Source organism: Rhinoraja longicauda, chromosome 29 (assembly GCF_053455715.1).
Source record: "Rhinoraja longicauda isolate Sanriku21f chromosome 29, sRhiLon1.1, whole genome shotgun sequence".
Classification (NCBI taxonomy): domain Eukaryota; kingdom Metazoa; phylum Chordata; class Chondrichthyes; order Rajiformes; family Arhynchobatidae; genus Rhinoraja; species Rhinoraja longicauda.
In genome coordinates, this window is record NC_135981.1 from 19,014,972 (window position 1) to 19,034,073 (window position 19,102).

General features: G+C 42.7%; 1 protein-coding gene and 1 long non-coding RNA gene across 2 annotated transcripts in view; one reads left to right on the forward strand and one right to left on the reverse strand.

Annotated features, from left to right (window-relative positions):
* LOC144607682 (uncharacterized) lies at positions 1-11,897 on the reverse strand. The gene is made up of 3 exons (XR_013549126.1): positions 11,687-11,897; positions 3,017-3,084; positions 1-210 (listed from the first exon to the last, which is right to left on the reverse strand). It is a non-coding gene; the product is annotated as an uncharacterized LOC144607682 (long non-coding RNA).
* Positions 11,808-19,102, forward strand: part of tut1 (terminal uridylyl transferase 1, U6 snRNA-specific) — a 21,551-nt gene continuing 14,256 nt past the window's right edge. Inside the window, exons 1-4 of the mRNA XM_078424691.1 lie at positions 11,808-11,932; positions 13,703-13,893; positions 15,450-15,659; positions 18,351-18,465. Of these exons, the coding sequence (XP_078280817.1) occupies positions 11,854-11,932; positions 13,703-13,893; positions 15,450-15,659; positions 18,351-18,465 (595 nt within the window). The 5' untranslated portion in view covers positions 11,808-11,853. The remainder of the gene's footprint in view (positions 11,933-13,702; positions 13,894-15,449; positions 15,660-18,350; positions 18,466-19,102) is intronic.

The following is a 19,102-nucleotide window of genomic DNA, read 5'->3' on the forward strand; positions in this document are numbered from 1 at the left end:
CCGTCGTAGATGCGAAATCAGGATTTCTCCAGATCAAACTTGATTATGAGTCGAGTTTGCTGACGACCTTCAATACACCTCGTGGACGCTACCGCTGGCTCCGCCTCCCATTTGGGATCAAGAGCGCCCCAGAATTCTTCCAGAGGATCATGGATGGAATGTTGGAAGGGATCCATGGGGCAAGAGCGATCATGGACGATATCCTGATATCTGGAAAAGACATGAAAGAGCATGATGGAGTGCTCCAGCAAGTGGCGCAACAGGCAAAGCTGTACAACCTGGAGTTAAACATGGACAAGTGTCAGATCAGGGAGCCTGAGGTGCGGTATGTCAGGCATCTTGTCACAGCAGCAGGACTCAGGCCTGATCCGACAAAGATTGAAGCTGTTAATCGGATGCCTGGACCTACGAACAAGAAAGAAGGGCAACAATTCCTTGGCTTCATACAGTACCCGTCTAAGTTCATTCCTCACCTCAGCAAGATTGATGAACAACTTAGACCCCTGACCTTGAGGGAGGCTCATTTCCGGTGGGATCATGCCCAGGAGCGAAGCTTCGACAAGCTCAAAGACCTGTGCACCACTTCCCCTGTACTAGCGTACCACGATGTGACAGAGAGCGTAGTAATACAGCATGACGCTAGTAGCTACGCTCTGGGAGGAATGCTACTCCAAGAAGGCCACCCCATAGCATATACATCAAGGGCAATGACAGAGACTGAAACGCAATACGCCCAGATCGAAAAACAGATGTTAGCGATCGTACACAGTTGCCACAAATTCCACCAGTACACCTTCGGAAAGTCAGTGCTAGTGGAATTAGATCACAAGCCCCTACAGGCAATCTTCCTCAAGCCTTTGCTGTCAGCACTAATGAGACTGCAAAGGATGCTCCTCAGGCTGCAGCCCTATGACTTGACTGTCATGTGCAAGCCGGGAAAGGAGGTGCCTATCGGTGATGCATTGAGCAGAGCCAATCTACCGGAAAGTGAACCTGATCTGGAGCCAATCATGGTCAATGTGATGGATCACATCACTGTGTCACCAAAGAGGTAGTCACTGTACCAGACCTGCACGGCCATGGAATTGAATGAGCTCCATGGTATGATCATGAAGAGCTGGCCTGACACAAAGCAAGAAGTACCACACTCCATCAGAGGGTACTGGATGTTGAGAGATGAGCTTTCTGTACTGGATGGCATCGTATACAAAGAATGCGCATAGTGGTGCAACCATCCATGAAACGACAACTACTTGAGAAAGTGCACGAGTCATCCCTCGGCATCGTGAAATGTAAACAGAGAGCCAGAGAAGCCTTGTACTGGCCATCAATGAGCCAGCAGATAGAAGAGCTGATCGAGGGATGCCCTGAATGCAACACACACCAGACTGCTCAACACTCTGAGACGATGCACGATACTCCACATCCTGATCTACCATGGGCAGAGGTAGCATCTGACCTGTTTGAGTGGGAAGGGTCTCACTGCATCGTGACAGTTAATTACTATTCCAAATGCATTGGAAAATAAATCAACTCTCCAAAACCAAAAGTCCATCAGTCATTGCCCTGAAGGAACAATTCAGCCACCATGGCATACCGGAAACGTTGAGGACGGACAACGGACCACAGTATGTCTCATCTGAATTTGAAGCATTCTGTGCAGAATACTAGATAATCCACAAGACGTCTTCCCCGCATCACCCTCAGTCCAACGGGGAAGCCGAGCGTGCTGTACGAATGTCTCTGGAAGAAATGCAAAGACAGGCATCTTGCATTGTTTGACTACCATACCACCCCCCTTGCCAGCTGTAACCTGTCACCTTCACAGCTACTGATTGGACGCCGGCCGAGGAACAAGCTCCCAACTGCAAGGAAGCTCCTTCAGCCAAGGCCCTACAACCCAGCAGAGGTCAAGCAACGTTTCGCCAAAGAGAAGGCCAGGCAAACCTACTACCTCAAACAGAAGGCTGGTCAGAACTTTCCAGTCTTGAAGCCAGGCGATCCAGTCAGGATGACACCGCTACCGGGAACTAAGCAGTGGTTGCCGGCCACCGTTCTGGAACATCATTGCACTCCCAGGCCATAACGGCCGGAAGTGCAGAACTCGCAAATGCTTGCGGATAGCTGCTCACCAGGCTAACCGCAGACCCAGCCAGTCAACTGACTGCATGACCACCCCATGACCTACCGTCAGACCGGAGTCATCGGCACAGATGAAGTCACCGCCCCAGCCAGGACCAGGTCTTGCACTGCGTACATCAGCTGAAATTCGACCGAGTCCATGGCTAGGATGTGATTTGCCATGTCAGTCGTCAGCTACCAGCTAGGCCAGGTCTGCACAGCCCAGTGCATCAGAAGGAAGTCAACCCCATCCAGCTCGTCCAGTAATTCCACGAGCTGAATACACTACCAAGAGTGGACGCGTTAGCAAGAAACCTAACCGTTTGCAATGTAAATATGTTACAAGCTTGCTTTGGTGTGTTTAGACAAAATTAATGTTGGTCGAGATATTTTTAAATTGGAAGCACAGTAAAATTGATTCATTTCTTTCAATTGTTTTGGTTAACGTTTATTAATATTATGGAAAAGAAATCCATTTGAAGTTGTTTTGTTTTGTTATAATACGTTATGTTTTATAGAAGTTTTTTTTAATGAAAGAAGGGAGATGTAAGATATCGCCCCTGCTTGTAAAGAGGATATGATGTCACGGCTGGTGGGAAAAAAGTGAAACCCAGGACACACGTTGTGCGACTCGAATATGGGACAGCTGCAGGTGATGCTTTTCAGCGTTTTAATTGCAAAACAAAATTAATTGCTCTGGAATGAAGGAAAACCTGTTCTTGGTAACGACTGCACCCTTTTCAACTATTGTGGTTTGCTACAGAAATTGAAATTCTCATATTTAATGGTTCAGAGATTATCTACCGCACAAAGCTTTGCAGTTATTCCTAGCTACAATAGTTTTGGCATTGAACCCCAGAGGCTGTTACTTTTCTCAGAGATGTATGATTCATACCTGGTTATTAGGTGACTCAGTTTTCAAACATTCACAGAGACGGGATGACTCAAATGTCAGCATCTTCCCTTGGGACACAAAAACAATTGAAGAAGACAAATTTAACCCACACAAGCCATAAACCCAGTTCATTCTACAACTAACGATAATGGTTCTAGGAAATCATAGTTCGACTTTGCAAATGAGTGTCTAATGAAATGCAGAATCATTAATGATGTGTTTGGGTAGGTTTTAGATGCACATTGTAAATTATAAATTATATTGTTGTGTGCAATTTTATCCCAGATAATTTAACTTTATTTTGTTTTATTCAACTTCCATTCTTTTAACAGAATACTAACCAGAAAAGCAAAGAAATTACTTATCAATTGGATATAAGCCCAGGGCACAAACAAAAGAATGTGTAAGATGTACTATTGTCTTTTTTCTCTGATACTTTTTTCCCCCTGCAATCTCCCACAATTGTGCATAGAAATTCATATTGGGACACAAAGTGCTGGAGTAACTCAGCGGGTCAGGCAGCATCCCTGGAGAACATGGATAGGTGGCGTTTTGGGTTGGGACTCTTCTTTAGACTAAACCAGCATCTGCAGTTCCTTGTTTCTACTAAGACTTCATATTGTTCATTTTTTGGAGAAATACGCCTATGTTTCCTTTATATAATGCGATGTCTGTAAGCATTCATCTTCTTCGAGGGTCATCACCTTGTTGTGATGATGAAACATGCATGTGTTCCTGGCAGAATTACCCATGGCGGGCAGGTCCAGGGCGAGGTTCCTAACAAAGCACAGCCCAAGAGGAAGACCTCAAAGGTGCAACAGGCCGAGGATGGTTGCTGGCTAACAGGTGGAACCGTCACAACAGCTAAGGCAGTGGAAGTGAGAGACTCCCAACTACTGTGGACTCCCTGCTAGGGACCCGGTTCTGCCTCTGTCAAGAATCCTGTGTTGACTAATCATGGCTGATCTATCTTTCCCTCCTAACCCCATTCTCCTGCCTTAAAACACAGAAACGTAGAAACATAAACAATAGGTGCAGAAGGAGGCCATTCAGCCCTTAGAGCCAGCACCACCATTCTATACGATCATGGCTGATCATCCAAACTCAGTACCCTGTTCCTGCTTTCTCCCTAACTCTCCCTTGAAATCTTCCAGTGAATTGGCCTCCACTGCCTTTGGTGACAGAGAATTCCACAAATTCTCACGTCATTTCTATAAACATTAAAAAAAAGCTAGAGTTACTGGCTGCTCTGGTTTCCTCCAGCATCCCAAAGACATGAGGGTTGTGAGTAGATTGGCCACTGGTGTGTGGGTGGGTGGTGGCGTCTAAGACGAGTTGGTGAGAATGTGGCGATTGATGTAAATAGATGCTGATGCGCTGAGCAGCCTGTTTCCGTGCTGTGTGACTATGACTCTGTGACAAGACGCACTTCCTCATGAATACAAACTAACGCTGTGACAAACTGAGGTTAGTTTACACAACTGATTGTTACTAGTATGTTGGCTCCTGTGTAATACAAATTTACTCAAGCAATTTGTCAGCATTGCACTAACCATTTAATGGATGGGGAATTATTTTGAATATGATACTATATACTATATATTATACTATATACTTGCATACTATAACTGATTTATTAATACTGTACAAACATGAAACTACTGTTTGAGTCAGTTGTAGATTGGACCAGGCTCCTGTCTCTTTTATTTGCCACAGAGTCTAACATTTGAATGAGTCATTCAGTTAGTGTAATGCAACCAAAACAAACTGCAGATGCTGGAAATCTGAAATTAAAAAACAGACATGAGCCAGTTCCCAGCAGAATAAAATTCCGATAACAAGCTATGAAATTGTTCGGAAATCCTCAACATCCCAGTATCTGGCTGATTGAGGTTAAACGCAACAGGGCCCCATTTCTCACACTTTCTTTAAACACACTGGGGTTGTTAGAAATGTTATTATACTGTTGCATAACACTGCCCAAAGCCCAAAGCAAACAATGGATGGTTTACATGATCAATAGGAGTAGACCATTCGGCCCTTCGAGCCAGCACCACCATTCAATGTGATCATGGCTGATCATTCACAATCAGTACCCCGTTACAAAAAAGTCATAATAATAAATTGGGGTATTAATCAAAATACTACCCAATAGTTTGGAAGATATGCCAATCTTGCATATTAAGTCAAAAAGGGTGCCAGCATTTAGTCAAGTCAAATCGATTTTTTTGTAATTTGCACAAGTATGGAGAGTACAGGTTGCTTGTAGCAAGAGTTTATCCTGTTGAAGGCCCTTTGATCTGAAGCATTGGCTCTCTACTTTTCCACGCTGACTAACCTGCTAAGTGTTCACAGCATTTTCTAGCTTAGTTGCATCTCATGTTCTTTGATCAGAGAACTTCTTCAGATTGTAAAGTGATCATTGGTTTTGCGATAGACACAAAATGCTGGAATAACAGCTGGACAGGCAGCATCTCTGGAGAGAAGGAATAGGTGACGTTTTGGGTCGAGACCCTTCTTCAGAATGATGTCAGCGGAGTGGGTGGTAGAGAGATAAAATGTAGTCGGAGACAGCAAGACTGGTCGGAGAACTGGGAAGGGGGAGGATGGGGGATGGAGGGAGAGGGAAAGCAAGGGCTACTTGAAGTTAATGAAATTAATGTTCATACCACTGCAACCCAAGCAAAATATGCGTTGCTGTTCCTCCAATTTGCGCTAGGCCTCACTCTGACAATGGAGGAGGTCCAGGACAGAAAGGTCAGTGTGAGAATGGGAGGGGGTGATAAAGTGTTGAGCAACTGGCAGATCAGGTAGGTTTCGGCAGACTAGGCAGAGGTGTTCAGTGAAATGATCGCCGAGCCTGCACTTGGTCTTGCCGATATACAGGTCACACCTGGAACAGTAGATGAGGCCCAGCGGTATGAACATTGACTTCGCTACCTTCAAGGAGCCCTTGTTTTCCCACCCTCCATCCTCCCCCTTCCCAGTTCTCCGACACTTACTGTCTCCGAATATATTTTATCTCTGTACCGCCCACTTCCCTGATATCAGTCTGAAGGGTCCCAACCCAAAATGTCACCCATTCCTTCCCTCCAGAGATGATGCCTGTCCCGCTGTTACTCCAGCATTTTGTGTCTATCTTCGATTTAAACCAGTATCTGCAGTTCTTTCTTACACATTGGTTTTGCGATATTGCTTAGTCGATACCGAATTACCATTTTTGATAAAGATTGCTTAACCTCTTTAACAAGGCATGCCTGAAGAAGGATCCCGACATAAAACGGCATCTATCCATGTTCTCCAGAGATGCTGCCTGATCCACTGAGTTCCTCCAGCACTTTGTGTCTTTTTTGTTTAAACCATTATCTGCCCTGGGTGAGACCATTTTTTAATAAAGTGGTCTTTTAATGGGAACCTAGATAGTTGCTTGAAGAAGAGGAGCCAAGGTATGCTGCGAGAATGAGATGAAATGAATGCATAGGGAGAAACGTTGTACGGTATCCCCACAGGGTCTTTGTCAATGCTGTAACTTCTGTGTACTTCATATAAGATCACCCTGTCTAAAACTCTAACATTCTATTCTTAGGACATACGTTTCTCTCACCTGTGCATGCAAGACCGTCCCCATGGCCCATACCACCTCCTTGACTTGCATTAGATACACCTGGCCACTGCTTCATTATCCTGAAGTGTATTGCATGCAGTGTGTGCAATGCAGTGTTGCATGCAATGTCTCAGGATTCCTTTGGGTCCATAAAATGGATGGAGGATGAAAGATCTTTTAAATGGATGGAGATGCCAAGAGGACTCTTTGGCGATACAGTGCCCTCCATAATGTTTGGGACAAAGACCCATCATTTATTTATTTGCCTCTGTACTCCACAATTTGAGATTTGTAATAGAAAAAAATCACATGTGGTTAAAGTACACATTGTCAGATTTTAATAAAGGCCATTTTTATATATTTCGGTTTCACCGTGTAGAAATTACAGCAGTGTTTATACATAGTTCCCCCATTTCAGGGCACCATAATGTTTGGGACACCGCAATGTCACGTAAATGAAAGTAGTCATGTTTAGTATTTTGTTGCATATCCTTTGCATGCAATGACTGCTTGAAGTCTGCAATTCATGGACATCACCAGTTGCTGGGTGTCTTCTCTGGTGATGCTTTACCAGGTCTGTAATACAGCCATCTTTAGGTTATGCTTGTTTTGGGGGTTATTCCCCTTCAGTTTTCTCATCAGCATACAAAAGGCATGCTCAATTGGTTTGAGATCGGGTGATTGATTTGGCCACTCAAGAATTGACCATTTTTTAGCTTTGAAAACCCCCTTTGTTGCTTTTGCAGTATGTTTGGGACTATAGTCTTGCTGTAGAATGAACCGCCGGTCAAGTTGCATTTGTTTGAACTTGAGCAGATAGGATGTGTCTTTACACTTCAGAATTAATTATGCTACTACCATCAGCAGGTGTATCATCAATGAAGATAAGTGAGCCAGTATCTTCAGCAGCCATACATGCCCAGGCCACAACACTCCCACCACCGTCTTTCACAGATGAGGTGGTCTGCTTTGGATCTTGGACAGTTCCTTCTCTCCTCCATACTTTGCTCTTGCCATCACTCTGATATAAGTTAATCTTCATCTTCAACTGTCCACAAGACCTTTTTCCAGAACTGTGGTGCTCTTTTCAGTACTTCTTGGCAAACTGTAACCTGGCCATCCTATTTTTGCAGCAAACCAGTGGTTTGCATCTTGCAGTGTAGCCTCTGTATTTCTGTTCATTAAGTCTTCTGCGGACAGTGGTCATTGACAAATCCACACCTGACTCCTGAAGAGTGTTTCTGATCTGTCGGACAGGTGTTTGGGGATTTTTCCTTATAATAGAGCGCATTCTTCTGTCATCAGCTGTGGAGGTGTTCCTTGACCTGCCAGTCCCTTTTGCGATATGTAAGCTCACCAGTGCTCTCTTTCTTCTTAATGATGTTCCAAACAGTTGATTTTGGTAAGCCTAAGGTTTGGCTGATGTCTCCAACAGTTTTATTCTTGTTTCTCAGTCTCATAATGGCTTCTTTGACTTTCATTGGCACAACTTTGGTCCTCGTGTTGATAAACAGCAATAAAAGTTTCCAAAGGTGATGGAAAGACTGGAGGAAAGACTGGGTGCTGCGATTCTCTTAAACCTGCATTATGGAGGAAATTAAACACACCTGAGCAATTGCAAACGCCTGTGAAGCCATGCGTCCCAAACATTATGGTGCCCTGAAATGGGAGTACTATGTATAAACACAGCTATAATTTCTACACGGTGAAATCAAAATGTACAAAAATGGCCTTTAATAAAATCTGACAACTTACACTTTAACCACATGTGACTTTTTCTATTACAAATCTCAAATTGTGGAGTACAGAGGCAAATAAATAAATGATGGGTCTTTGTCCCAAACATTATGGAGGGCACTGTCACTGCCTATAGAATTTGGAACGGCACATAGCTGTTTTCATGGCAGAATTTGAGGATGTTCAAGAAACTTATTTCTTTGGCACAGAGGCAGGGAATTCCACATGTCAGTGGTGATATTCATATTTTCAAATCATCCTTGGTTTGCTTCCTCTGTCTATTTGGTAGCTTCATTCCATGATGCAACTCAGAATAAAAGGTCTATGTCGTGAGACTACTAATCAGAATGCAAGCAATGTGGTCTGCCCATTGGATCTGACAGAAGGTAATGGGGGTCTCAATGCTAGGATCTTGGCCTGTGAAAGTAGACACGATGCTTTGCTCATCCTTTGCTAATGGAATATTCTGTGTAGAAAGCCTTGGTGATATCCCTCCAGTGATTTCAAGTGTCTTTGCCTTAAAAGTGCATTTGGCCAGGGGTCTTTGCTCGCTGGTAGATTATGAGCTTTGTGTCAGTGCAAACAGCCGTTACTTCAGCTGGAGGCTGTGCTGGTGCAATTATGGCAAATTTGATCATCAACATCTGCCCTGATTGAGAATTGACTCCCAAATCATTGGAAGCATCCACATTTTCCAGAATCTCATCGTGGACCTTTACTATTGGAGAAGATGTTGTACTTTGGGAGCTAGTTGGTGCATGAACGTTTGTGGGTCTCTTGCATTTTAAAGAATGAGTTAACAATAACTTGGAGCTTGCTCTGAAACAATGGCAATGTGCTGTCGCTCAACTTAGTCCTTGAGTGGAAGGCACAATGGTTGAGCAGTTTGAAGAAGGGCCTTGATCGAAATGTCACCTATTAATGTTCTCCAGAGATGCTGCCTGACTCAGAGTTACTCCACCAACTTGTGTCCTTTCTGTAAACCAGCATCTGCAGTTGCTTGTTCTAAATTAAGTTGTTTCCCATTTGCTCCACAGATAATCTTCAATACAGCAGGAATTTTGTTGAAGGTAAAGCACAGTTGGGCAGAGGAAGATTGAGGAGAGTGTAGATGCGACTACACAACCTCATTCATGGAGTGCTGATGGCTGCAGGCACAGTGCAGAGGAAGGAACAGCGCGCCCACAGCAGGGATTGGCTGGCCAGAACGTTCAGTCGTTTCAGGTGAGGCAGAGGTTCACTTGCACCTCTTCCAACCTGTCATCTACTATATCCGTTCCAGGTGTGGACTCTTGTACATCGGCGAAACCAAGCTCCGGCTCGGAGATCGTTTCACTAAACACTTCGCTCAATCCACCTGGGCCGATGTGATCGCCCGGTTGCCAAACACTTTAACTCCTTTAACATTGTCCTTGGCCTCCTCCACTGTCAACGTGAGGTCAAAGGCAAATTGGAGGAACAGCACCTCATATTTTTCTTGGGCAGCTTAGAACCCAGTGGTGTGAATTTTGACTTCTCTAACTTCAAGTAATCCTTGCATCCCCTCCCTCTGTCCCCGTCGTAGTGCTAGTTTCACTGTCATCCTGTTGAGTTTCATTGTCAATATAACTCGTTTTCACCTAGCCCAAAGCAAACAATGGATGGTTTACATGATCAATAGAAGTAGGCCATTCGGCCCTTCGAGCCAGCACCACCATTCAATGTGATCATGGCTGATTATTCACAATCAGTACCCCGTTCCTGCCTTCTCCCGATACCCCCTGACTCCACTATCTTTAAGAGCTCTATCTAGCTCTCTCTTGAAACCACACATGGAATTGTCCTCCGCTGCCTTCTGAGGCAGAGAATTCCACAGATTTACAACTCTCTGAGTGAAAAAGTTTTTTCTCATCTCCGTTCTAAATGGCCTACCTCTTATTCTTAAACTGTGGGCCCTGGTTCTGGACTCCCGCAACATTGGGAACATGTTTCCTACCTAGAAAGTGTCCAATCCTTTAATAATCTTACATGTTTCAATGAGATCCCCTCTCATCCTTTTAAATACCAGCGTACACAAGCCTAGTCACTCCAGTCTTTCAACATACGACAGTCCCGCCATTCCAGGAATTAACCTAGTGAACCTACCCTCAATAGCAAGAATGTCCTTCCTCAAATTTGAAGACCAAAACTGCACACAGTACTCCAGGTGTGGTTTCATTAGGGCCCTGTACAATTGCAGAAGGACTTCTTTGCTCCTATACTCAACTTTTCTTGCCATAAAGGCCAACATGCCATTAGCTTTCTTCACTGCCTGCTGTACCTGCATGCCAACTTTAAGTGACTGATGAACAAGGACACCCTGATCTCTTTGCACTTCCCCATTTCCTAACCTGACACCATTCAGATAATAATCTGCCTTCCTGTTCTTACCACCAAAGTGGATAACTTCACATTTATGCCCATTAAACTGCATCTGCCATGCATCTGCCTACTCACACAACCTGTCCAAGTCACCCTGCATCCTCATAGCATCCTCTTCATAGTTCACACTGCCACCCAGCTTTGTGTCATCTGCAAATTTGCTAATGTTACTTTTAATCGCTTCATTTAAGTCATTAATGTATATTGTAAATAGCTGCGGTCCCAGCACTGAGTCATGTGGTACCCCACTAGTCACTGTCTGCCATTCTGAAAGGGACCCGCTAATCCCTACTCTTTGTTTCCTGTCTGTCAACCAATTTTCTTTCCATGTCAGCACCCTATCCCCAATACCATGTGCTCTAATCTTGCCCACTAATCTCCTATGTGGGACCTTATCAAAGGCTTTCTGAATGTCCAGGTACACTACATCCACCGGCTCTCCCTTGTCCATTTTCCTAGTTACATCCTCAAAAAATTCCAGAAGATTAGTCAAGCATGATTTCCCCTTCGTTAAATCCATGCTGACTGTTACTGCTATCCAAATGTTTTGCAATTTCTTCTTTTATAATTGACTCCAGCATCTTCCCCATCACTGATGTCAGACTAACTGGTCTATAATTTCCCATTTTCTCTCTCCCTCCCTCCTTTCTTAAAAAGTGGGATAACTTTAGCTACCCTCCAATCCACATGAACTGATCCTGAATCTATAGAACATTGGGAAGGGACCTACATTTGTCTTAAATATTTTTTTCCTCTTCACATACCCAAAGAAGCTTTTACTATCCTCCTTTATATTCTTGGCTACCTTCGTATCTCATCTTTTCTCCCCTCATTGCCTTTTTAGTTATCTACTTCTTTGCAGACCTTTCACTGATTTGTTCCACATCTCTCTGTAATCACTGTCTATATCTCCCGCTCCCCTGACTCACAGTCTGAAGAAGGGCCTCCAGCCGTTCTTTCTCTCCACACAGATGCTGCCTGTCCCAGCCGAGTTTCAGGGCGGAACGTTTGTGCGGGCGCTGGGAGCCGGCGGAGTGAGGTGCCGGCAGCCGTCTGCGGAGCGGGAAGCCGGCCGACCGGCGTTGCGGGCGGCGGGATGGACGAGGAAGACATCGAGCCGCTGGCGCGCGGCGGCGGTTACCGCTGCTCGCTCTGCGACGTCTGCCTGCCCAACAGTGAGTCGGCGCGGGGGCGCGCGCGGGCACGGCCGGGCCTCGGGAGCGCCGACCCCGGGCCTCGGGAGCGCGGTGACTAGGATAACGGACGAGCCAGGCAGATCTCGGGAGCGCGGAGTCCGGGGAGCGGCGTCGGCTGCGCTGAGGCCTACTGGGGACAAGATATATGATGCAAAATATCTGAAGCAATCAGTCGCTCAGTTACTGTTCTTCCAAAAGATTTCTGTAACCAGCCACCTGGGATTGGATCAGACCCCCCCCATTCTACTTTCCAGGCGGATCTAAACTGTAGTTATTGTCTTACTTTTCCTAAAGTTTCCTACTTTAATGTTTGCTGACAGCACTTTAGCCATCCTTTCAACTGCAAGCATTTTTAATCCACAGTTTCTGGCAGCTCAAACACAAACGGATGAACGACTGTGGTCACAGTGATGCAATATCGCACTTTCAAAATCCTGTTTAATTACTGTTATCCAGTTTCTCTTCCACCTCCCGAAAATGAAAACTAATTATATAATTTAGGAAATTTCTCAGCGGGTCAGGCGTTAAGGAATAGGTGGCGTTTTGGGTTGATACCCTTTAGAAAGATTTATTCACAAAATGCTGGAGTAACTCAGCAGGTCAGGCAGCATCTCGGGAGAGAAGGAATGGGTGACGTTTCAAGGTCGAGACCCTTCTTCAGACTGAGCCTTTAGAAAGAGTCAGGGAAGGGAATCAAGAGATTTGGAAAGGTACATAGAAAAAATGAATGAACGCTATGCAAAAAGATAAATCAAAGCCAGCAATGATGATCAAGGAAAGTTGGTGCCCACAATGGTCCATTGTTGATTGTGGAGAAGGTGATAATGAATGATAGAAACAATAAAACTCAGTTGCACGACATTGAAACTAGTATGACAAGTCGGGTGGGGAAGGAGTGGAGATGCAAGGGTTATTTGAGAAATCAATATTCATACTGCTGGGTTGCAAGCTGCCCAAACAAAATATGAGATGCTTTTCTTCCAATTAGCGTTTGACAGTGGACGAGGCCCAGGACAGGACAGGACAGAACAGAAAGATCAGTAAGGGAATTAAAATGAAACAGGGAGATTATTTAGGCCAAGACGGAATGCGAGAATATATTCAGCTAAACGATCGTCGATATGTAGGAGTCTACACCTAGAACAGTGGATACAGTAGATGAGGCTGGTGGAGGTGCAAGTAGACCTCTGCCTCACCAATTCTGCATGAATACTAATTCTCGTTGACTGGTATGAGTCTGAAATTTATCATAACTGTTTCTGCTTCATTTGAGTTGTGACCTTTTGTCAGTTAGTGAGCTGTGGCCTACTGTGGACAAGATATAATGTAAAGTTTATGATAATTCATCTCTGAAGCAGTTACTGTTCTTCCAAAAGATTTCTGTAACCAGCCACCTGGGTTTGGATCAGATTTCATTTTGGCATGATGAACTTGTATCTGATCCAACTGAATATTTTCAATCATCATTCTTTTTAGTTCTTCTCATGACTAGCACAGAAAATGCCAACACATATTTGATTGACCTAATGGACCATTTTTGTGCAATAACACTTGTTCCTTTTGAATGAACTATTGTGCTGGAATGACAGGTGATGACTGGAATACCTAATTAACTGGTTATTGCCTAATGTAACTGGTTATTTCAAAAGAAAACACAAGATAAATTTAGTCCATATTTATTTAAAATATGCAGAAGAAGTGTGATGGTTACTTTTTTAAAAAATAGTTTATGAACTCTTATGTTTTCAGGCCCCACCTTAAATGACCATATTAAAGGGAAGAAACATCAAAAACTTCTGAGTGTGAGGAATACTAGGAAATCGCAGCAAGAGAAGAGCGTGTTTGTGAGTGGTTTCCAAAAAGGCACATCCAATTTGGAGATCACAGATTACTTTCAGAACTTTGGCCCAGTTGCAAGTGTGATAATGGACAAAGACAAAGTAAGTCAAAATGGAGATGATTTCAGTACTAAATTATTCTAACAATTGGTGATGGATGTATGGAAAGAGCTGCCAGATGAGGTATTTGAGGTAGGAACTATCCCGATGTTTAAGAAACAGTTAGACAGGTACATGGATTGGACATGTTTGGAGGGATATGGGTCAAACGCAGGCAAGTGGGACGAGTATAGCTGGGACATGTTAGCTGAAGTGGGCAAGTTGTGCTGAAGAGCCTGTTTCCACATTAATGGAGCAGATTCCACATTTGGAGGGAAAATAAGTGCAATATAAATGCTACCAGAATAAACTTAATTGTTCAGAGTGTCAGTTGTGGAAAACTTTGCGAATTATAATAAAACTATAATACTGCAGATAAATGAAAAGATTTGGATATTTTGACTATTATTTTAGCTTGTAATCATCATGAATTTAAAGTGAAAAAACATCAAAGGGTTCTGAAATATCTGCCATAAAGACAGGAAAGGATTTGCCATCATCTGTGGAGAGTTTAGATTAATAAATTAGAAGCAGAACTGAAAAAAAAAAGTATTTGGATTAATTGGGGTTTTTGTTGCCTCTAGTTTATGCCCCTAGTTGCCCCCGAAATGGAAAACCACACAAAGTAAGGGTGGCATTTAGCAGCAGAATTGATTAAACTTTTCAGATTGGGGCAAGGGCAACATGTAGTATTGATACAGTTGTCAGTGTTAACAGAGAAAGTGGCAAAGAAACAAGCTGCGAAGGTCTGAACATGAATATCCCATTCATCCCACATGATTTTTCACAGCAACGTCTTTTATTTGTCGAGTCGCAACACGATCCGTTTGAGAAATAAGTTCAGCCAGATGGAGAAGAATGATGGTGGAGGACTTTTATTCAAAGAAAAGCTGCAGGGGTGTGGATTGCCTAGGTCTAGTGATGGAAATAGCTGTAGAAGGTCGAATGCCCAGGGTGGACAATATATAAACAGGACCGCAAATCTAGAAAACGTTCAAAGTAGCAGATGAAGCTATAAGTGTGGCAAATATTGGTGGGATATGGGGAGGGAAAAAAAGAAGAATCTTAAGTAAGAGATATAAATGGTCTGATAAAGCAATCTTCCTTACTTGTAGGAAGAAACTGTAGATTCTGGTTACACTGAAGATAGACACAAAGCTGGAGTAACTCAGTGGGTTAGCAACATCTCCTGAGAAAAGGAATAGGTGATGTTTCGGGTCTGATGAAGGGTCTCGATGTTGCCTAACCCGCTGAGTTACGCCAGCTTTTTGTGTCTATCTTCGTTACCACTACTTCAGGTACAACTCCATGCTGTAGTTGAACCGATTTCTTTGACAGCTACTCTCACCGTGAAAATTTCCTTTCAGAACCATGAGGTTCTTGGCTTCAGCTGTGACCCATTTTGGCGTGCTAGATGACGGTCTTTTATTTACGAAATTTGTAATTGACTAGAAATTACATAAAACCACTGATTTGAATGCAATTTATTAACCTTCTCCGGGTAAATCTATTGGAAAGGTTTGTGGTTTATCAACCGTGCAATGTGTTTTCATCGGCAGGGATTATATGCAATTGTTGAGATGGAAAGTGACAAAGAAGTGGAAAAAGTGCTGTCTATCCCACAGCACTCCATGAACGGTCAAAAACTACGAGTGAAGCGCCGAGAGTACAAGGAATTCAAATATATTCCAAAGAAAAAGCAGGATCCTGGGAAAAAGCATTTCATTGATTTTGAAGAATTGTCCCAGGCTCTCTGTCAAGCAATTGGTGTAAGTATTGTTCTGAGTAGATGAGTAAATCTGTGGAATCCAATATCTTTGGATTATAACACAGGAATTGGAATGCATTACCCTATCCCCCAATTTTCCCCATTGTTCTTTACCTGGCCAGGTTGATGAAGGAAAGGAAATTTGAAAGGCAGGATTTCAAAATATATTTCATCTAAAAGAATGGCTTAAAAACAGGTGGTTTGAATAGTTTCTGGGTGGAACGAAGAAAATGCATTTAAAAGCGTGTTTCACATTGTAGTTTTTTAATATGGTAAAATAGTAGCAACCACCCTGGGCACTCTCCTTATCTGCTGCGTAACAGTGTTATCGGGTTGCAGTGTGGAATATAGCCATATTCCAAATGAATCTGCGGGCATTTAATCATTTTGTGAAATATGGAGTCGAAAATTTAGATGCTAGATGGGGTCGCATCAGTCAATATATTCAATTCTTTGCCGGATTCTCCATGCATGGTGAAACTCAAATTTACTGAGATTTATGGCAGGAAAGTCTCATCAATATTTGCCAGTGAAGTTTGGTCAGTTCATTATTTCCAATTTGATTTTGTGCTCTATATTTGTGCTCTATATATAGATGGAAATATCCAGGTATTAAATAGTTATCTTCTATGCAAAACAAGTAACAAGCAAAATTAAATAGATGTAGATAACCAGTTTTTCTGAGCTTAATCTCACTTTTTAGCTTTTGTGTCGACTTCTCAATCCCATTGTTTTAAAGGGAATTTAAGGCTGCAGGAAAGAAAGGTAAATTCATTTTAAATGTATATCCGTTTTATGTTTTTAATGAGTACTGTGATTTCGCATTTTTGAAGCACCTTTCATTTTATTTTTTTAAACTTGCATTTTAACAGGCCTTTCACCAACCTCAATCCAAATTTGTTAGCAGATAATTTTGTTTATAGAACATGGAACAAGCCCTTCAGCCTACCATGTCTGTGCTGAACGATGTCAAACTAAACTAATCTCGCCTGCCTGCACATGATCCATATTCTTCCATTCCCTGCATATCTATATGCCTATCTAAATGCCTCTTAAATGACACAATAACTGGCCTGTTCTGAAGTGAAGTCAAAAGCACAGCTTACCTCTCTGCAGTCTACTGACTTTGGGAAACCTGCACTGCAGTGGTGAATTTCTCATGGAAAGGGTGCAGAGATGATTCATGAGATGTTGCTCGGACCCGAGGGCTATAGGGAGAGATTGGGCTGGTTAGGACTTTATTCCTAGCTTAGAGGGAGGGATCATAATATATTGGCGAGTAAAATCTTAATAAGGAGAATGCAATGTGTCTTCTTCAAAGGGTAGGGGAATTATGAACTAGAGGGCATAGAGGGGAAGATTTAATAGGAACCTGAGGAGCAACCTTTTAACACAAAGGTAGGTGGGTATATGGAATGATCTATCAGAGGAAATAGTTTGAACAGGTAGAGTAATAACGTTTAGAGGACATTTTTACAGGTACGTGGATAGGGAAGGTTTAGAGGGCTTGAAGCCAAATGCGGACAAATGGGACTAGCATAGATTTGTTTAGTTTAGTTTAGAGATACAGCGCGGAAACAGGCCCTTTGGCCCACCGGGTCTGCGCTGACCATTGATCCCCGCACATTAACACTATCCTGCATTCACTAGAGACAATTTACATTTATACCAAGCCAAGTTACCTACATACCTGTATGTCTTTGGAGTGTGGGAGGAAACTGAAGATCTTGGAGAAAACCCACAGGGTGAACGTCCAAATTCCGTGCCTTCAGACCCGTAGTCGGCATCGAACCCGAGTCTCCGGCGCGGCAAACGCTGTTAGGGAGCAACTCTACCGCTGCACCTTAATGGGCATGGACAAGTTGGACTGAAGGATCTGTTTCTATGCTGCACAACTATCTTTAAGGCATAATCTAATCCATAAAGAAATGTAGTTGGAATTTAAAGGATGACATCAGATATATATTTTTTCCAAATTATCATTTAAAGTTGATTCAATTTGGATAAAACTGTACAATTCTTTCTTTTTTAGAGATTTCATTCAAATTTAATAATTAAAATGTTGCTCTTTGCATGGCATTTGGTCTGTACGTGACGAGCCAGGAGCAAAGTTGGTTTTATAAATGTTCAAATCCGGAAATACACTGCAAAATATTAAAAACAGAAATCAATAGGGTTTAAATAGAGAAATATGAAAATAGATAAAAGGTAGAACTACTTTTGTGTGGAAAATAACGTTCGTGATTTCACTTAATTTCAAATGGAGATTCTTTTGCAGCACATCTCAATCTGCTTCGCATGAATTGACAAATCTTCCCAAGGCTCCAGTAATCAAAATGGACAGGGATTTTTGTTTTAAATCCACTTAATAAAGAGAAACCTATTCAGCCATCACGTTAAGATAAATTCTTTACTCATAGAATCATACAGCATGGAAACAGGCCCTTTGACTCAACTTGTCTGTGCCGGCCAATATGCCCGATCTAAGCTAGTTCTCCTTGCCCATAACCCTCTAAACCTTTCCAACCCATGTACCTTTCCAAATGTCATTGAGATGCTTTAATAGTATCTGCCTCAACTACTTCTGGGAGCTTGTTCCATTTTCCCACACCCACTTCATTTTCTATATAAAATTGAAGTTATTGATTTATATTCTTGGTCAGAGTAAAAACAGCAATACATTGTGTGACAGGTTGATGAACAATTGAAGAAGTTGTTGGAGATTTTTGAGTTTACAGACAATGAAAGAATGCTTAGGAAACTGATCGTGTCGCTATTACAGGAGGTCTTTTCAGAATTCTTTCCAGGTAAGTGCTCTATTTATCTTTATTATTGCCTGATCTGTAATAATTATTTTGTACTATGGATGTGGATTAATGTGGTTAACATTAATGCTCTGTGTTCAATGTGCATGTTAAGAACAACGTTCTTATTTTTGTTGGTCTTAACACGTTAGCCAATTGTCTATTGTCTAACATGTTAAGACCAACAAAAATAAATCCCCACAATGATTGGGGAAGGGAAAGAGGAAAATGCACGGGAAAGAACCGGGGGGGGGGAGGATGTGGGAGGAATTCCTGAAAGAAAATGGAAGGGTGAATGGACTGGGAGATGTGTGGGTGGAGTAAATTCAGAAATTTGTTTGTCTCTCACAATATCAATATGTTTGTCCATTTTCCGATATAATCTTTCTTACCTAATATTTAACCTACAAAAATGGAGACCTGGGTTGGTTCCAAGTTGATTAATTCCTGGATGTTATTTGTCCCAGACACATCCAACAGATGCAAAAGCCCAGCATTTTGCAGTTAATGTTTTTTTTTTAGATACAGCGCGGAAACAGGCCCTTTGGCCCAACGCGTCCACGCCGCCCTGCGATCCCCGCACATTAACACTATCCTACACACACTAGGGACAATTTTTACATTTACCCAGTCAATTAAC